This window comes from Corvus moneduloides, chromosome 20 (genome assembly GCF_009650955.1).
Source record: "Corvus moneduloides isolate bCorMon1 chromosome 20, bCorMon1.pri, whole genome shotgun sequence".
Taxonomy (NCBI): domain Eukaryota; kingdom Metazoa; phylum Chordata; class Aves; order Passeriformes; family Corvidae; genus Corvus; species Corvus moneduloides.
Window position 1 is genome coordinate 8002018 of NC_045495.1, and position 16321 is coordinate 8018338.

Sequence of the window (16321 nt, forward strand, 5' to 3'; positions counted from 1 at the left end):
GCTGCAAGCACAACAGCGAAGAACTGCAAACAGTCTCTTACTTTAGAAGAATTGCTTGCTTTATTCCAGTAATTTTTAATTTTAAAATTTTCCTCTCAAGTTTCTCTATTCAGAGTTCTAAGTAGCAAAATAATACAATTATGTAAATCTTAGTGCATCTCACACTCAGTACACTAAATCCTGCCATGTAACTGGGCAACAAGTCAGGAACCCAACCTCATCAGAAGATTCCACTCTAACAGGATCTGTCATTGGCATCATCTCAATCAAAAAGGTGTTTTGTTATTTTACTGATAAAAAAATTATTATTGTAACCTTTTAACTCCATCCTGAGAAGCATTCAGAGAGATGCAGTTCAGCTTTTGGCGATAAGCACCACAAAAACACCCAGAAGGTTGTGATAAACACACGAGACCACAATGTGAGTAATGATTAAAATAAAGAGATAACAAGCGCTACATACTGACTGAATGCTTTTCATCCTGAGTCAGTCATTACAGACCATGACAGAACACAGAGATCAGTTCTGCTGCTCCAGCACCAGATGTGGTACCTCCAGAGTCATCACATCAGCACCAGGCACATCACCCAGCTCCAGGCCGAGGACACTGTTCTGCTGCACAGGCCACACTTCCAACACATCCTGGTAGCCTCCTCCATCAAAATGAGGGGCAACAGGCAAGGAAGGTGAACAAAAGTCCCCTTGTAATTGAAACTGCCAGACCAATTCAAGCTGCCAGACAGATCTAGGAATTACAACAAAGCTCAAGGAAGGACAAACTCTGAGAGTTGCCGACTCCTTTTTGGACTTGCTTTTCTCACTGAAGACTGGGACAACCTCAAAATGGCAAGAAGGGAGTGAGGAAGACAGTGGAGCACCAGGGAATAAGGGGATGTTCTAACAACCACACACAGGGCTGCAACCATGAGTCAGTCTCATGTTCCCTGTGAAGGAGGAACTTGCAGAGCAAAAGGAAAATGGCCAATTCATATTTCATATCCTGCCTCTGAATTCTAAATTCACAGACACATTCAAACTTGCATGGTCTCAGCTTGAGATTTTTCTTCCAATCCTTTGTTGGGAACAGAAAACACACAGAAATGTGACTCGTGCAGAAACCAACACAGCACTATCAGTCTACAGGGAGCTATGTTCCTCTGAACTTCAGACAGAAATAAAAACGGGGAAAAAAACTGAGAAAAGAACAGGAGAAGAAACTGGGTAAAGAGAGGGTAAACACAAGCTTCCCCAGGAAGCACCACAGTGCTCTGCAATCAGAGATGCAACAACAAACCACCAACGAACATCAACTTCAAATGAACAGCTTGAACAGTTCAAAGTTCAGCAGCTGTGCAAATGTTATCAGCTGCTCTCACTGTCTGCAAACCTTCCAGCTCCAGACAAAGCTCTGTGGTGAACTAAGGGGAAGGTGTGTTTTCAACTGTATTCCTGAAGAAACTTCCTGATCACCACTGCAGAGCCAGACCTTATGGGCACACACAAAGAAATGCAGAATGTAACCCTTTTGTCCAGTTCTCCATCTGTCTTCCTTTGCTTTAATTTCATATATTACATGTGGCAGAGAGCTCTCTCTCTAGGAATTAATCAGTCTTAAGGCAGAGGTGGACGGATTGATTTTACTATTGATTGCCCTGTACACAACAGCTGACAACAATAATCAGCACTTCTCAAGAAGTTATCTACTCATTCCATTAATCTCCAACAGCATCTGTGCCTTGACCTTCAACATCACCCTCTTCTTTAAGAAGAAAACTAAATATACCAAGTCATGTCAATTTTTCTCATTATTTCCTTTTTAATCCCTGAAAGGTGTTACAGGGTTCACAGGTTCCACATCAGTCTTTCAGAAGAAATGCAAAAAATTGGCTGTACTGTTAGAGCCTGGTAACAAAGGGCCTTGAAAAATGGGGCTCCTTCCACAGATACCTGTGGAAATGCAAATTCTAGGTCTGGAGGCGTTACAGGCTCCCTCTCCCATCCAGGGAAAACAACAAAGGAAGGGCTTCTGAAGCTTCCAGGCACCAGCACTGGGACTCCTGCTGAGGGGTGGGAGCTTGTGCTGGAGGAAGATGCCAAGTGCTCCAAGCAACAGAAGTCGTGCTCACGGCTCCAGTGGATGGGGCACAGTAGAGGAAGAAGTGTTGATGAGGTCCTGGGGAAGACTCTCCCGTGCTTCCTGCATCCGGCGCCGTGCCCGCTGGAAAGCCTCTACAACACAGAGGTGACAACAGGCCAGAATGCATAAGACAGCCTCAGGGAAGGGGAGGGATGTGTCTTTCCAGTGAACATCATCTCTCCTGGTGCAGGATCTCACTTCCTCTGAGTAAGTTCCACCACCAAAGCACCTGGTGTTGCTCCACCCGCTGCTCTCTGATTTCTGTACACAACAGAATCAGAGCCTGTGCCTCAGTGCCACCAGCTCTGCTCAGTGCCAGGCAAGACTGGGCAGCCCAGTCCAGGCTGTGCCCTCACACAGTGGTTATCCCTCCTGCCTGCTCAGAGCTGATGCCTCCTTAAGTTTCCAGCTCAGAGCAGGACATTTAACCTCTGCCGTGGACTCTGAGAGGTCACAGGGAGGGGAATTACTCCCACAGTAATGGCTTCTCCTGAAATATCCTGCCCACTCTGTAAAAAGAGAACAAAAGTGAGCCAATGCTCACCAAGACAGAATGACACTGAAGGCCTTACCCAAAACATTGTAGACAGAGCTCTGCTGGCTGAAGCCTCCCAGTCGGTCCAGTACACTCTGCATGCGCTGCCTCAGGGCACTGTTCTCCAGAAAGGCTCTGCACAGAAGCACAGCAGCAGGTCAGGGCTGCCAAAACCAGCACAGGAGATGGAGTTTACAGAGCTCGTACTCCCTTTGCTGCACTCACTTGGACTGCTGCAGGCAATAGAGCCGGAACGTGACGCTCCCTGTGGTCTCCGTCCGGAAACCAAAGCGGCTAAAGTGCTTTCCCTGCAGGGATGGTACAGGTTAGAGTAACCTCACAGTGAAAACAAGCGTGATCCACCAGAGCACAAACTCGTGTGGGCACAGTCTTCCCTTCCTTGTAAGGCTGGTAAGAAGGGCACATAGTTCCAGGCTGTGTTGAGGGCAGCACCTAAACACTTGCAAGCTGACAGTGCAGTGCTGGGGGAGGGTTTCAACAACTGCATCAGGGCTTGTTCCCACACAAAGCTGCCACTAACATCACCCTGCTCATTACACCAGCAGCCACCTCTGCAGCTTTCTGAGGAACATAAAGTTTCTACCTGCCTCACACCCATCAGCTTCTTGCTTCAGGAAGCTGTTCCAGGCACAATACAACCCAAATTCCTCACAGAAACCCAAGAGAAGTCTACACCTGGTACCAAATGCTGACCTGACAAACACTTTATAGGCAGGGATAAGCCAAGGCTTTGGTCCATGCTCCCCTACTTCTCTAAGCTGCTCACCCCTCAGAAGGCACAGCTCTGCCTCAGTGTTTGCCCATTCCTCTGTTCAGGATCACAAGACTCACAGAGGAGACATTTCTTTAGTGAGAGGGACAGGATCAGCAGCTCATCCCTGTTCAAATCTGGTCCAGGCTGCCCATGGCCACCTGAACCCAAGAGCATAATGCACCATGTCCTGGCAAGAGGCTGCTCTGCAGCTGAGCCCACCTTGAAGGTCGATGGTATCCGGATGTAGGTTAAGTCCTCCAGCTCAGGAGATCCCCCAATGAAAAACCTCCTCATTTCAGCAACAGTTCCCAGCTCAACAGGACGCCAGGTAGGGATGGTGAGCACGTGGACACCTGGCCCAGGACAAGAGGACAGCTTAGCTGCTGTGACCTGTGATTTATTCAGTCACAGAGGACAGCAAAGGCAGGTGGATAGCTGCTGACCCAACCCAGAGCTGTCTAGAAATGGAAACACTGCACAGTATCAGAAACGTTCTAAAAGCATTCTCCCGATGAGTCAGCCCATTCTAGTCACACATCCAGTGCTGAAAGTACCCCCTGCCCAATAGCAGCATCTCCTTGTAACACACGGGGGTCACTCCCAGATCCCACGTGAGACACAGAGGGCTACCATCAGTGTAAAGATGGATGCGCAGCATCACCCCAGAGCTTTATCACACCACATGTTGCAACGGCAGTATCAAAGGATCAAGGACAGCAACTCAAGATGTGCCTCACACCCTTCTTTGCTGCCCCCCAGACAGCTGACTGCTCTCTTCAGTACACCAAATCCCTGGGACTGGCTGAATCACTTCCCAAGAGGACCACTCAACTCATTCTCCCAGACAATTAACACGATGTCCCAAGGATGCTTTACCTGGAGATGCTGGCAGCACCAAGGACCCATATCCTTCCACACGATACCTCTGCCAGAAATCCAGGGATAGGACCTCAAAGTAGAGAACAGGCCACTGAGGGAGACTGTCTGCAAGATGGGGAGCAGGTCATAGCTTTGGGAAGGAGACTATCACTGAGAAAAAGAATGCTAAATGCCCAACTCCACTAGTAGGAAGCCAAAGAATCAGAGAATCATTTCGCCTGGAAAAGACCTCTGAGATCATCGAGCCCAACCTGTGACCAAATCCCCACCTTGTCACCCAGACTAGAGCACTGAGTGCCACCTCCAGTCATTTCTTGGACACCTCCAGAGATGGGGACTCCATCACCTCCCTGGGCAGCCCCTTTTAATGCTTAACACCAACTCTGTGAAGAAATTTCTCCTGGCGCCCAGCCTGAACCTCCCCCGGAGCAACTTGAGGTTTCGTCTTGTCCTGCCCCTTGTTCCCTGGGAGCAGAGCCCAACCCCCAACTGGCTCTACCCTCCTGTGAGGGAATTGTAGAGAGTGAGAAGGTCCTCCCTGAGCCTCCTTTTTTTCAGGCTGAGCACCCTCATCTCCCTCAGCTATTACTTGTGCTCCAGACCCTTCCGCAGTTCTGTTCCCTCTCTGGATACACTCCAGCACCCTTCCACCACAGTCCTTTCTGTATTTCTTCCATAATGACTAACAAAGATTTATGGTTGATTAGCTTCCCCTGTAAAAGCTGAACCCACAGATTTGAGGCTGAAAACAGAACTATTGATGGTAAAAATTAGGGAAAATTCTTTAAGAGCCAAGTCCAGACTGTGCTGTTAATTATCTTTGAGCAGACAAGATAATCTTTCATGAATGATCTGAAGCCAAATGGGGGAACCTGTTTATCTCTGGCCTTTCCCACTGCTATTGGGGGAATATTAACTTGTATTCTCCTACACCTCTCCAAGCATTTCTTTTTTCCACAGTGACACAAACTCATTGTGTTTCTTCTAGTCTGAAAATTCATTAGTGTTGGCTGAATACCCAAATCCAAAGCGTACATTGGATTCAAGTGGCAAGGCATGCCACAGCACTGTCCCTAACAATCGTATCCACAGAGCAATAGGACTGGTGAGGAAGCAGCAGGAACAGGCAGCAGAGAAGCCCAGCTTAAAATAGAGCTGAAGTATCAAAGTGACATGAACTATATAGGGATTATACAGGTCACTGAGCCCGTCTACAAATGTAAGACTCAGCACAGGGTTTTACTTGTGTACAAAAAAGCTGCCTGGTTCTCCTGCTGCAGCATCCCAGGGCTCGTGCAGCACACCAGGCACAGCAACATAGCCCTGCACCCCAGGTTTAAAGAGAGACAAGCCAAGATCCAAATAGTTTTCTAACCAGATAAAGCTGCCTACAGCCTGGAAACAGTACAACATCAATGAATCCATAAAAATGCTAATGGATTCCTGGGCAGGGCAAACACAGGATGTGTCCAGGGGTTGCGTGGTGATAGGGTGAACTTCTGCTGAACCAAAACCACTTCTCTCTGTCCTTTCATCTCCAAGAGGACAGACAGCATGATGGCTACAGTGGGACCAAAGGATTTCAGAGTAACAAGGAAACACACCTTCATCTTCTTGGGTGTAAAACAAATCCACAGTGAAGGGGTAGCAGAAGTATGCCACGTTATCCTAGAAAAAGAATAGGGCAGGGATCAGATTCCTGGGCAAGAGAATTCATCACCAGCATTGCAGAGGGCATAGAGACCAGGCAGAAAGGAACTAGTGGTAGAAAGCAGGTGATGCTGCCCAAAAAGATCAATCTAACAAACACCTGACTGTGGGATGGACCTGCATACACTCCCTAGTGCCACGTTGATGGAATAGGCTGTTGAAAATAATGGAAAAGGGGAGTGATATGCTTCAAATGAAAACTCTGTCACTTCCAGAACTACTGGGCAGCCACAATCTTCACAGGAACCAAGCCAAGCACAGTACCTCAAACATTGGTACTACTGAAATGTTGTATGACAATTATTTTTGTAATATGAAAACATACAAAATACATTAAAAATCTGATAAAATTCAAATTTTGTAAGAGAGGAGCTGGAGACAGCAACGGAACCAACTTCCCATATAAGAGGAGGCTTCATTTTGAGAAGTCAGTGTAGAGTCTCTGCACATTCCTGCCCCAGGCAAGCTGGAACAATGCTTGGTTAACTCAGAGCATTGGGGAACACAAAAATCAAAGCTCCAAAGGCAATCAGTCAGCAAGAATGAAGAAAGAAGTGAGGTTCCAGAAAATGCTCTGGAGTTGTTTTATCTGGTCTAGTTTTATTTGGAGTGAGTTTCATTTGGACACAGTGGACCCTTGAAAAAATGACTAGTGTAATTAGAGTAAGGAGAATCCCAAACATGCTCTGCTCTTGAAAGGAGCCCTCAACTCAGGACTTTTGTTGAATATATCTGTAGTTTGTTACACATGTTCCACTCCAGAGACTGCCTGTTCAAACTGTTCTGCAGGTCTGAAAGTGTCCTTACCCAGCCCACTGTCTTGGTGGCACAGGTCTGCGTCACTCCTGAGAGCTGCTGGAACGGGGAACTTGACCACTCTGGAAGGACAGGAGAAGATGAAGGCTTGGGGTAAGACCAAACTCACAAACCAGAGCAGCTCAAAGGAGAATGTCAGTCCCTGATGACTGGAGTAACAAATAACATCACCCACCCTGACAATGACAGAATCATTAAGGCTGGAAAAGCCCTCCAATATCATCGAGTTCAACCTGTGACCGATCCCCACCTTGTCAACCAGACCAGAGCACTGAGTGCCACGTCCAGTCTTTCCTTGGACACCTCCAGGGATGGGAACTCCACCACTGCCTTGGGCAGCTCCTTCCAATGCCTGACCACCCTTTCCATTGAGAAATTCCTCCTGATGTCCAACCTGAACCTCCCCTGGTGCAACTTGAGGCTGTTTCCTGTTGTCCTGTTACTTACCTGGGAGCAGAGCCTGACCCCCCACCTTGCTGCACCCTCCTCTCAGGGAGTTGTAGAGAGTGAGAATGTCCCCCCCGAGTGTCCTCTTCTCCAGGCAGAGCCTCCCCCCGCCCCCCCAGCTCCCTCAGCTGTTCCTCATGACTTTTCCCTGTCCTGTTCCAGGCACTGCTCTTCAGAACACCCAGAACTGTCCATGAAAAGCATCAACTCATCTCAAGAGAAAAGTAGATTCTTATCTAAATGTACTGAGTAGCAGAAGTGGTATCTTGACAGATATATCCAGAGAGGGGAGCCAGAGCCATAGCTTTAGGAGAACTAAACATGCAGCAGGATATGTATGTCAGTGCTGGGAGCCTTATTTATCCATCAAAATTTAATATGTTAACATCAGCACAAAACATGATGACAAGCACTGAAATCAGACAAGGTCACAGTGGTGGGGAGCACAGGAAGGCTGTTCTCTGCAGGGTAAGGAATGAAGTTTGAATAGACTGGTCACCACCACCTCTACATCCCAGCCTGAGCTGAGTTCTGCCATTTTAGCTCTGAAGGCCTCTGACTAGATCCCAGCCCCAGCACTAATTTTTGCTGAGTCCCAGCAGAGCTGGTCTGATGGACCAGCCAAAGCCTGTTTCATCTCTTAAACTGCTGTGATGTGGCTGGGAATGTGAACACTCACGGTTAGGCAGCTCCAGGAAAAAATGGACATAAAGGTTGTCATACTCATAGCCTTGAGCTGAAACTGAGAAGAGAGAATCAACTTCAGCCGTTTGCTTCCACACAAATTCTTCCCGCATTCACTGTCGATTTTTGGGAGAGCCACCACCAATAACCTCAAGGAAAATCAGTTACTGCTAGAAGCTGGGAAAAGCCACAGTCTTCAAAGTAACAGGAGATAACCCGTAGAGAAGATTCCCTCTCCAGACTAGCCCTGTCCCTGGATCCCTACCCAGATGAGGGAGGTCACACATTTAATTGGTTTCTTTGGGAAATTAATAGAGATTATAGCAATCTGCTGCAGCATTTGTAACCTCCAACCTGTAAATGCCTCTCAAGGGATTAGTCTGCAGCAAACAGGGAGGAGAAGGAGGAAGTAAAGGATTCTAGGGCCTCTTAAATCTAGGGATTCCAGAATCTTTGGATCATACCCTCAGCCATCCCAGGACACCCACATTAGCCCTAATTACTGTTTAGAACAAGGACTCACCTATTTCTCCATTCACGAAAAGTCTCAGAGTACCAGGAAGAGGCTGGAAAAATGAGCAGAGAAACAAGATAAGGAGCTCAACCACCACTGGTGCAACCTCAACAACTCCTTCCCAACAGGATCTCACACAGGTACTTCATGGGTGTTTGGACATGAATGATTTACTGTTCTGGCCAGGGAGGAGGCATGATTTCTCCTATCACTTCCAGAAGTGAAAAGTCCCTCTGGAAAGAGTCTTTAAAGAGATCAAATCCCCCAAAGCCCAGCCTGCAGGAATTTACTGTTCTGTAAACAGCTCTCTTACAGATGCCAAGATCGATATAACACATAGTGAGAAGTCACTTGCAGAAATCACTGTCCTGCTCCTCTCATGTTCCTGCATTTGCCCAAGATGAGGGAGGAGGGGGAAGCACTGAGACTCTATCAAAGTACTGGAAACCACAACTTCCACTGTTTGGCAAACAGTGTTTTGTTTGAGCAAGAGAAGATTGCAGTTGGGGTAACTCAGTGAGAAAGGAAACTGCATGAGTCTGCATGTGAGAGGGGCTGTTTACTTGCACAAAGTGGCACATAGAGCTGTTTGACACTGAAGAAGTTAACAGCAATCACTGTCCCAGAAGACATAAACTCTCCCTCCTTCTCAAAGTACTACAAAGGCCTTGAGGCACTGCACGCAGCCTCACAGACTGCAGTGTTCAGAACGCCCTGAATGGGCAGGATGGATCTCTGCAGACCCCAAATCCACTGCAACTTGTCCCTTCTGACCCAATTTTTTGCTCAAAGCCACAAGGTAAAAGCTGCCAACACCCCTCCAGAATGAAACCGTCTTTGGAGACTGTGCTGCAAGTGGCAGCTGTGTGAGCCAGGTCACCAGGCCCCAGAGACAACAGAGCTCCAGTCCCTGCCAGTGCCTCTGGAACTCACCATTTCAAAGTCTGAGCCCACGAGCCCACTGAGGTAATCCCTGTGCCGCCCGTACAACTGGGAACACACACAACGACAACAACAAAAAAAGTGGCATTTTGATTATATCTGTTGTTACGTACTGCAAAAATTAAAGTGTATATAATTTAAACTCAAATTGCTACCAGGCTTACCACACGTGGGGTTGTTACAGCAAATATGTAGAATGTAAGTATCTAATGGAACAAAGAAGCATAACTGCTAACACTGCACAGAACTTCAGCTTTAGTTCTCCAAGGCCAGTTTTAAAGGAAAAGAAGCTCTGAAGAATCAGATCTTAAATGACATCTTAAAAACACAGATACAGACTATTCCAAGGAAATGGCCAGGTAGAGATCAGTCTAGTGAAATCATTATTTCCTTGGTGACCACAAAACCAATAACGAAATGCACAAATAAAAAGCTAAACCAAAAAGTACTTTTATAAACTGTCAGAGCCAAAAAGGCAATTCAGAAAGATCAAAACATGAAATGGGATCCCAATATCCTGGGACATTAAAGATAACAAGACATCATTTAATAAATATACAGGCAGCAAAAGAAGATTAAGGAAAGGGTTTGCCCACTGCTCAGAAGGGAAGGAAAAACACTAGCAGGTGACACTAGGAAGGCATGGAGTTGGGTGGTTTCTTGCATCAGCTCTCACTCCCTAAAGCACTGCAGCCAGAGGCAGGACAACTACAGACAACTAGCGGTCATTATAAGGAATAAGGGATGAAGCAAGGAGTATTTGCTGTAGTTCTCAGATCCCTGAGCAGAGACATTTTGTCACTTCAGGTGTGCACAGCACCAGCAGTTATATCTCCATGAGGGTCTGAGCTGCCTCTGTTACTCAGAACTAGTGAACATGTTCCATGGCCAGTACTTACATCTCTGAACACACGCTGCTCACGCTCCTCCTCCTCTGGCTGCACCTGGGCAGATGCATTCTCAATGGTGTATTCCCACACCTCTCGCTTCTCTCCATCCACCTCGATCCTGCAGAGGCCCAAAACACATGGGAAAAACTCCCCGATTATGCAGAGAATAGGCACAGGCATCGATGGGGCCCTCCAGACCCAGCAGTGTCCCCTCCACCCAGCCTGTGCAGTGAGACAAGGGCACTCACAGCCCTCTCCTCACTTGCAAGTGCCTGCCAGCATCATTCCCTCAAAATGGGAGACTTGCTTGCATCCGTGATATGCATAACGTAATTTTACAAGGGATGTGGTGATAGAACAAGGGGGAATGGCTTCAAACTGACAGAGGGCAGGGTTAGATAGAATGTTGGGAAGAAACTCTTCCCTGTGAGGGTGGTGAGGTCCTGGCATAGGTTGCTCAGAGCAGCTGTGGCTGCTCCATCCCTGGAAGTGTCCAAGGCCAGGTTGGAGGGGGCTTGGAGCAACCTGGGATAGTGGAATTTGTCACTGCCCATGGCAGGGGGCGGAACAAGATGGGCTTTAAGGTCCCTTCCAACCCAAACCATTCCATGATTCCATGATAACCTGCATCTCTAGAGACTTGCACCAAAACCCCACACAGCACACACGCAGTGAGAGCATAAGCACCTAACAATATTTTCCTAGAAATCCCTGAAATAAATGAAGTATTTCTCAACTTAAGTGCTGATCCCCTGCCTGAAGTGTGACCAGGAAATAGCCATTTCAGCCCCCTACCCCAAGTGCCAGGAGAGGTCCCAGCCCTGTCCCACTCACCGGTAGGCTCCTCTGGTGTCAGTGAAGTCAGGCTTCACTGTGATCACCCCATTGCCATCCACCTTGATTGTGCAAAGCACATTTTCATACTCCCTGTGACCAAGCCTGAAGGAGGACACCAGAAAAACACAGTCTAAACAGAGAACATGGACATTCTCATGTTCTGGAACAGCAGAGCTGGTAAAGGAACTTGGGGGTACAGAAAGGAACACATACACACTTTCCTACATTGGTTTAGAAGTCTTTTGGAGGTATACACTCAGCTGCCTCCCAACGGCAGAAAGAGGCAGAAATAAATTGCATCCCATGTTACTGAGCTCTTGGAATCACTTCAGGATTTTACTTACTTCCCATAAGGTCCCAAGTCCCCCATGATGTACATGGTCTGCACAGGTGTGTTAATTACATGATTGTTCTTTATAAATTCTTCTGAAGGTTCCCAGGTGATGATTTTTGTCTTGAGAGAACTTGCTTCTCTGTCAACAACAGAACAGCACCGGTCACAGCTCACCTCAGCAGCACCAAACCCACCATGATGAGGAGTCACAGTGCTGGATTCCATGTGTGACACAGCTCAAGCCACCAGCTCCCACGGACCAGGCTGATCCACAGCTGGGGCACCAGCACCACGAAGCCGGCATGAACAAGCTCAAAGCCCCAGTTTGAACTTACACAGGCCTACGGTCCTGTCTTCTCCTCCTCACACTGGCCATCCTCTCGACCAGATACGATGGCACTTCATGATCCAAGTCAGTTACCTTCTGGCAGAGCTGAAGAACAGACAGGAACTTCCTTAACTGGACACCTTTCCCAAACACACCTCTCCTCTTGGAGGAGGGAACAGGTATGCACACAACCACATGCAAGGACAAATTGCTAGATGACTGCAGAATTCCTTCACTGTTCTGGTGGCAAAATACAGCTCACTCCACCCAGCAAACTTCCTACAGAGCAGTGCTCCTACAGAGCCAGTCCCTCTGGCTGTCCCGATCATTGCTCTGAAGCAGGGACATCCCACCCCAGGTCTGGGGCACCAGCAGAAGCTGCTTTGCAGCAGTGTGTTCTCCTGCACTCAAGGTATCTGCCTGGCTGAGAACCAAGAAATGTTCCCTCTGCAGTAAACTTGGAAGTTTTGACAGACACTGAGTAACTAAGAGCTGGTACCTCCTCTAGGTTGGTGAATCGGTCGTGGTCAGTGTAGGTGAAGATGCGACAGTTCTTCCGACCTCCAGCCTTCTCCAGTTTCTGAATCTCCTCATGGTACTGCCAGTCCAGGGGAGTCTGGCAGGCTGACTCATTCAGGTACAGATCCACCTCAAACTGACAGCACCACAGGTAAAGCACAACAGCTGCCTTTCACCAGCTTTGGCAAAGCCACAAACATTTTTCAGCTTTTTTCCAAAGCCACCCCAGAAACAAGACCCTTTGGGAAACTCAGCAAATAGCCCAAGCTCCAGAGTAGCTCCAACACTGCTCAGGCATGCGGCAGCCAGCAGCACCACCGATGGCCACCTGGAAGGGCTTGGGCACAGCAGCTCACCCTGAAACAAGGAACCCCACAGTAAGGTGCAGAAAAGGGAGTGTCAGGAAGCTCCCCCAAGCCTGTCCAGTTCTGGACACACAGGAGACACATGGAGCTCCTGGAGCAGGTTCAGCAGAGGGTGACAAAGTTCACCAAGGAGCACCTTTCTTATGATGAAAAGCTGAGGGAGCTGAGGCTGTTCAGCCTCGAGAGGAGACATTGAGAGGGGACCTCATCCCTGTCAGTGTCTGACAGTGTCTGCAAGGAGGAGTCAGAGCATGGAGCAGGCTCTGCTCCGTGGGGACCAGCAATGGAACAAGAGGAATGGGCAGGAACTGATTCCTGAACACGAGGAAGAACTTCTTCCCTGTGCGGTGACCAAGCACTGAACAGGCTGCCCAGAGAGGGCGTGGTGTCTCCCTCACTACAGGTATTTCAAAGCTAGCTGGACACAAGCCTGAGCAGCGTGCTCTGGGGTTCCTGCCTGAGCAGGGGAGTCGGACTGGAGGACCCCAGTGATCCCCTTCGATCTGATCCATTCCGTGAAGTCCCTCCTGCCCCCCCCCCCCGCACCCACCTGGCTGAAGAGCTTCTCCTGCCACCCCACCTCGGCCTCCTCCTCCTCGTCCTGCGGGGGCTTCCTGGCGCCTGCGCGAGAGGCCGCGGTAATGCCCAGCGGCACCGCTCCCGCACTGCCGGCGCGATCGGCCTTGCCCGTGGGCTTGGGGCCGGCGAGCGGCGGCGGCGCCCGCGGCAGGAGAGGCCCGGCCGGCGCGACCCGCTGGAGACGGACCCTGCGGGGAAGGAGCGGAGCGTCAGGGCTGTGCGGGCCGGTGGGGCCGGTCCGGGGCCGGGCGGGCGCTCACCGCAGGCGTAGGTTGCGGACGGGGTCCCGGGAGCGGTACACTGCGCTGCCCCCGCACTGCGCCGCGCCCGCCATGGCCGCGCTCCGCGGAAACCGGCGTGCACGGGCGGGCAGCGCCCCCCCGCGGCCGGAGCCTCTCGCACAGCCGGGCCCGCTCCGCTCGGGGAGCCCGCAGAGCTCTGAGGGAGAGGGGTCCCCACAGCCTGGGTGGGACCGAGGGTCCCACACATCCCTCCATGTGAGGGTTCCCGCGGCCCCCGGGGGATCCCCCCAGCCTCTGTGTCAGGGTCCACACGACTTCCATAGGGGCGTGTCCATATCCCTCTGTGTGAGGGTCCCCACGGCTCATCAGGAGGTCCCAGAGCCTCCACGGAACGGTCTCCCTCATCCCTCCGTGTGAGGGTCTACACAGCCTCTCTGTGAGGAGAGTCCACCACATCCCTCCACAATAGGCCCCCATACGTACAGCCCCAGAGAAATGCTGAGGGACCTCCAGCAACCACGGACAGAGCTCCAGGCCTGCACCTCTGTGTGAGGAGCCACCTGAACCTGTCCCTCTCTGGAGTATTTCTTACCCCCTTCCTAGTCTGTCCCTGGATCTTCATGGATACCACCAGTACCCTCACTCTGTTGCCAGTTTTAGGAGCTCTCTAAACACATACACAGTCTGTTTTAAGAAAGAAGACATTGTTTCTTCTCTGCAGGGAGCAGAGTGGTTTCCATGAATCAAGCACACCAAGGGGTAAAAAGTTACATCTTTTATACAGTAAAATACACATGAACACACCTATGTAATGCATGTTTATTTGGTTGAGGAAGACTGTGCTTCTCATCCACCCTGACACTTCACAAAACCAGAATGCTCCCAATTTATGCACTGCACAATGTCCAGAGCCAACATTAGACTTCATGTGCTGTTACACAATAAATATGGTATCTCCTGTGTAGGTTAAGGGTGAGTTCGGTCGGGACGGAGACGGCTGGACGGATGGAGACGAATGGAGAGATCTCTATAGGCAGGTCTTGGGACACAGTCGGTTTATTGTAAAGGCGTGGGTATAGGGGCACTGCTCAGAGCTGCCTGACTCAGCTCTGAGCAGGCCCAAGAGAGTAAGCAGGTGAGAGAGAGAGAGAGGGTGTAAGAGCAAGAGTGGAAGTAAGAGTAGAAGTGGAAGAGAGGAATAGAGTATGAATAGAAGAGAGAAAGTATAGAAGTGTCTGAAGTCCTGGTTACAATACAATAAATCATCTTCTGTACTGAATATTCTAATTGTCACTAACCAATCTAATACAAGATACAAATCCTATAGCATTTACATACAGCCTATAAGAGTTCTTATATTACCATAGAGTGTTACATCTTAACTTCTAAAAACTACTCTTTGGACCCCTTCTGCTGAGCTAGTAGGGTCTGCTCTGACCCTTGGACCTGTTTGCAAGCAGAGGGTATTGTTCCATCAAGAGGGGATTATCTTCAGTGGCCATACCATTGTTTTCTAGTTGTTCAGTAACTAAGACTTGGTATTTCAAAAGTGGCTTTCATTTCGATGTTGCCTGTAGTTTTCATATTCCCAAAATCTTTTGTCAGGCAATCATATTTCCAAGGTTTTCCTGTTTCATCCTCCCCAACGCTCCTGTCCTGTCCAAATCAGAAACTGCAGTGGACCCCCAAAATTTCCTCATTCTAACAGGGACTCTTAAAGGCTTGAAGTCCCCCAGCTGTTGCAATAGACAGCGTATGCTGACAGCCTGATTCTTACTATCATGTCAAATGTGACATCAGCAGTGTGGCTCAGGTTATCAAAACCCTGTGGAAGGGACCCTCTCACAAGGAGGGATGTGGGGGACACCCCCCCATGGAGATTGCAGGGACTCCCCCAGGGCCTGTGGGACCCTCACGCAGAGGGATGTGTGGCACCCCCCTCGCACAGAGGTTTGGTGGCTGTGGACTGCGGAACCCCGTGACTCCGCTGCCCCCCAGCCCCACTCTCCCCGCAGCCACTGTACATCCCGCCAAGTCCATGATCGAGCCTGGAGTTGTGGAGGCCCAGAGCAGGGAAGTGCTGCCACAAAGCCACGTCTCTGCAGCTCGAGCACTGGTTTGTTTTATAGGTCCAACACTTTGGTTTACCCTGGGACTTCCAGAGAACCTCCTGAATTCTGGAGGAAGAGAAGCTGTCCCAAGTGTCACAATGAGAACGAGCTGAGCACCAAGAGACCTTGAGTGACTTTCGGTGGGGGAACAAAGGAGATTCCTCTGAACATTCAGGAGCACGACATCCAAGATGCAGTGGTCAGGTTTATAAAGAGGGAAAAAGTGCTGGTTTGGGAGGTCCTGGGTTCCACAGAGACAACACATATTGAATTTAAGGAATACACTACCAAGTGTATCTTGGAATACATTAGAAAAAACCTTCCTAAATATGTATCTGCCTTTGCAAATGCTGAGGGTGGATATTTAGAGAGGGAAGCTGTTTTTTCATCTGCTGTTTTTTCCTTCTGCAGAGAAAGACCCCAGGATCCCCGGCCCACCTTCCCTGCCCTGCTGGGAGCCGGGCTGTGACCGCCCTGCCCCGCCGCTGCTTCGAGCCTTCGCTGCGTTGTAGCCGTGCTCGCCCTGCCTGCCCAGACCTCCGGGGGGTTCTCCGTTTGGATACACCTCGTCTGCCACCTGGAATTTGTGCTCGTCCCTGCCGTTCCAGCCTGCTGTTCCCGAGGGTCCGGCCGGACACCGGGATCGGCTGCCCAGGGGTTTGTGAGGCCTTTGTCC

General features: G+C 49.6%; 1 protein-coding gene and 1 long non-coding RNA gene across 3 annotated transcripts; one reads left to right on the top strand and one right to left on the bottom strand.

Annotated features, from left to right (window-relative positions):
- Positions 1-37: 37 nt before the first annotated feature.
- MKS1 (MKS transition zone complex subunit 1) lies at positions 38-13641 on the bottom strand. 2 transcript variants are annotated; one of them, XM_032130037.1, is made up of 17 exons: positions 13553-13641; positions 13264-13480; positions 12329-12484; positions 11837-11934; positions 11512-11640; positions 11165-11269; positions 10340-10448; positions 9432-9488; positions 8508-8550; positions 7980-8042; positions 6845-6915; positions 5932-5995; positions 4325-4432; positions 3668-3801; positions 2899-2981; positions 2711-2808; positions 38-2230 (listed from the first exon to the last, which is right to left on the bottom strand). In XM_032130037.1, exons 1-17 carry the CDS (start codon positions 13624-13626, stop codon positions 2124-2126), a joined length of 1716 nt encoding a protein of 571 aa, XP_031985928.1. In that variant the 5' UTR covers positions 13627-13641; the 3' UTR covers positions 38-2123. The 2 variants fall into 2 exon arrangements, with proteins under 2 accessions (XP_031985928.1, XP_031985929.1); XM_032130038.1 differs by lacking the exon at positions 7980-8042 and having other exon boundaries at positions 13553-13628.
- LOC116453988 lies at positions 13460-16096 on the top strand. The gene is made up of 3 exons (XR_004243982.1): positions 13460-13559; positions 15664-15849; positions 16057-16096. It is a non-coding gene; the product is annotated as an uncharacterized LOC116453988 (long non-coding RNA).
- The last annotated feature ends 225 nt before the right edge of the window (positions 16097-16321 follow it).

Excerpts from the sequence above, each read along its gene's own strand:
- MKS1 (XM_032130037.1), bottom strand. The coding sequence starts at position 13,626 with ATGGCGGGCGCGGCGCAGTGCGGGGGCAGCGCAGTGTACCGCTCCCGG. Across the intron at positions 12,485-13,263 it reads AGGAGAAGCTCTTCAGCCAG|TTTGAGGTGGATCTGTACCT; the intron begins GTGGGTGCGGGG and ends TGGTGCTGTCAG. Across the intron at positions 6,916-7,979 it reads TTTCCTGGAGCTGCCTAACC|AGTGGTCAAGTTCCCCGTTC; the intron begins GTGAGTGTTCAC and ends CTGTCCTTCCAG.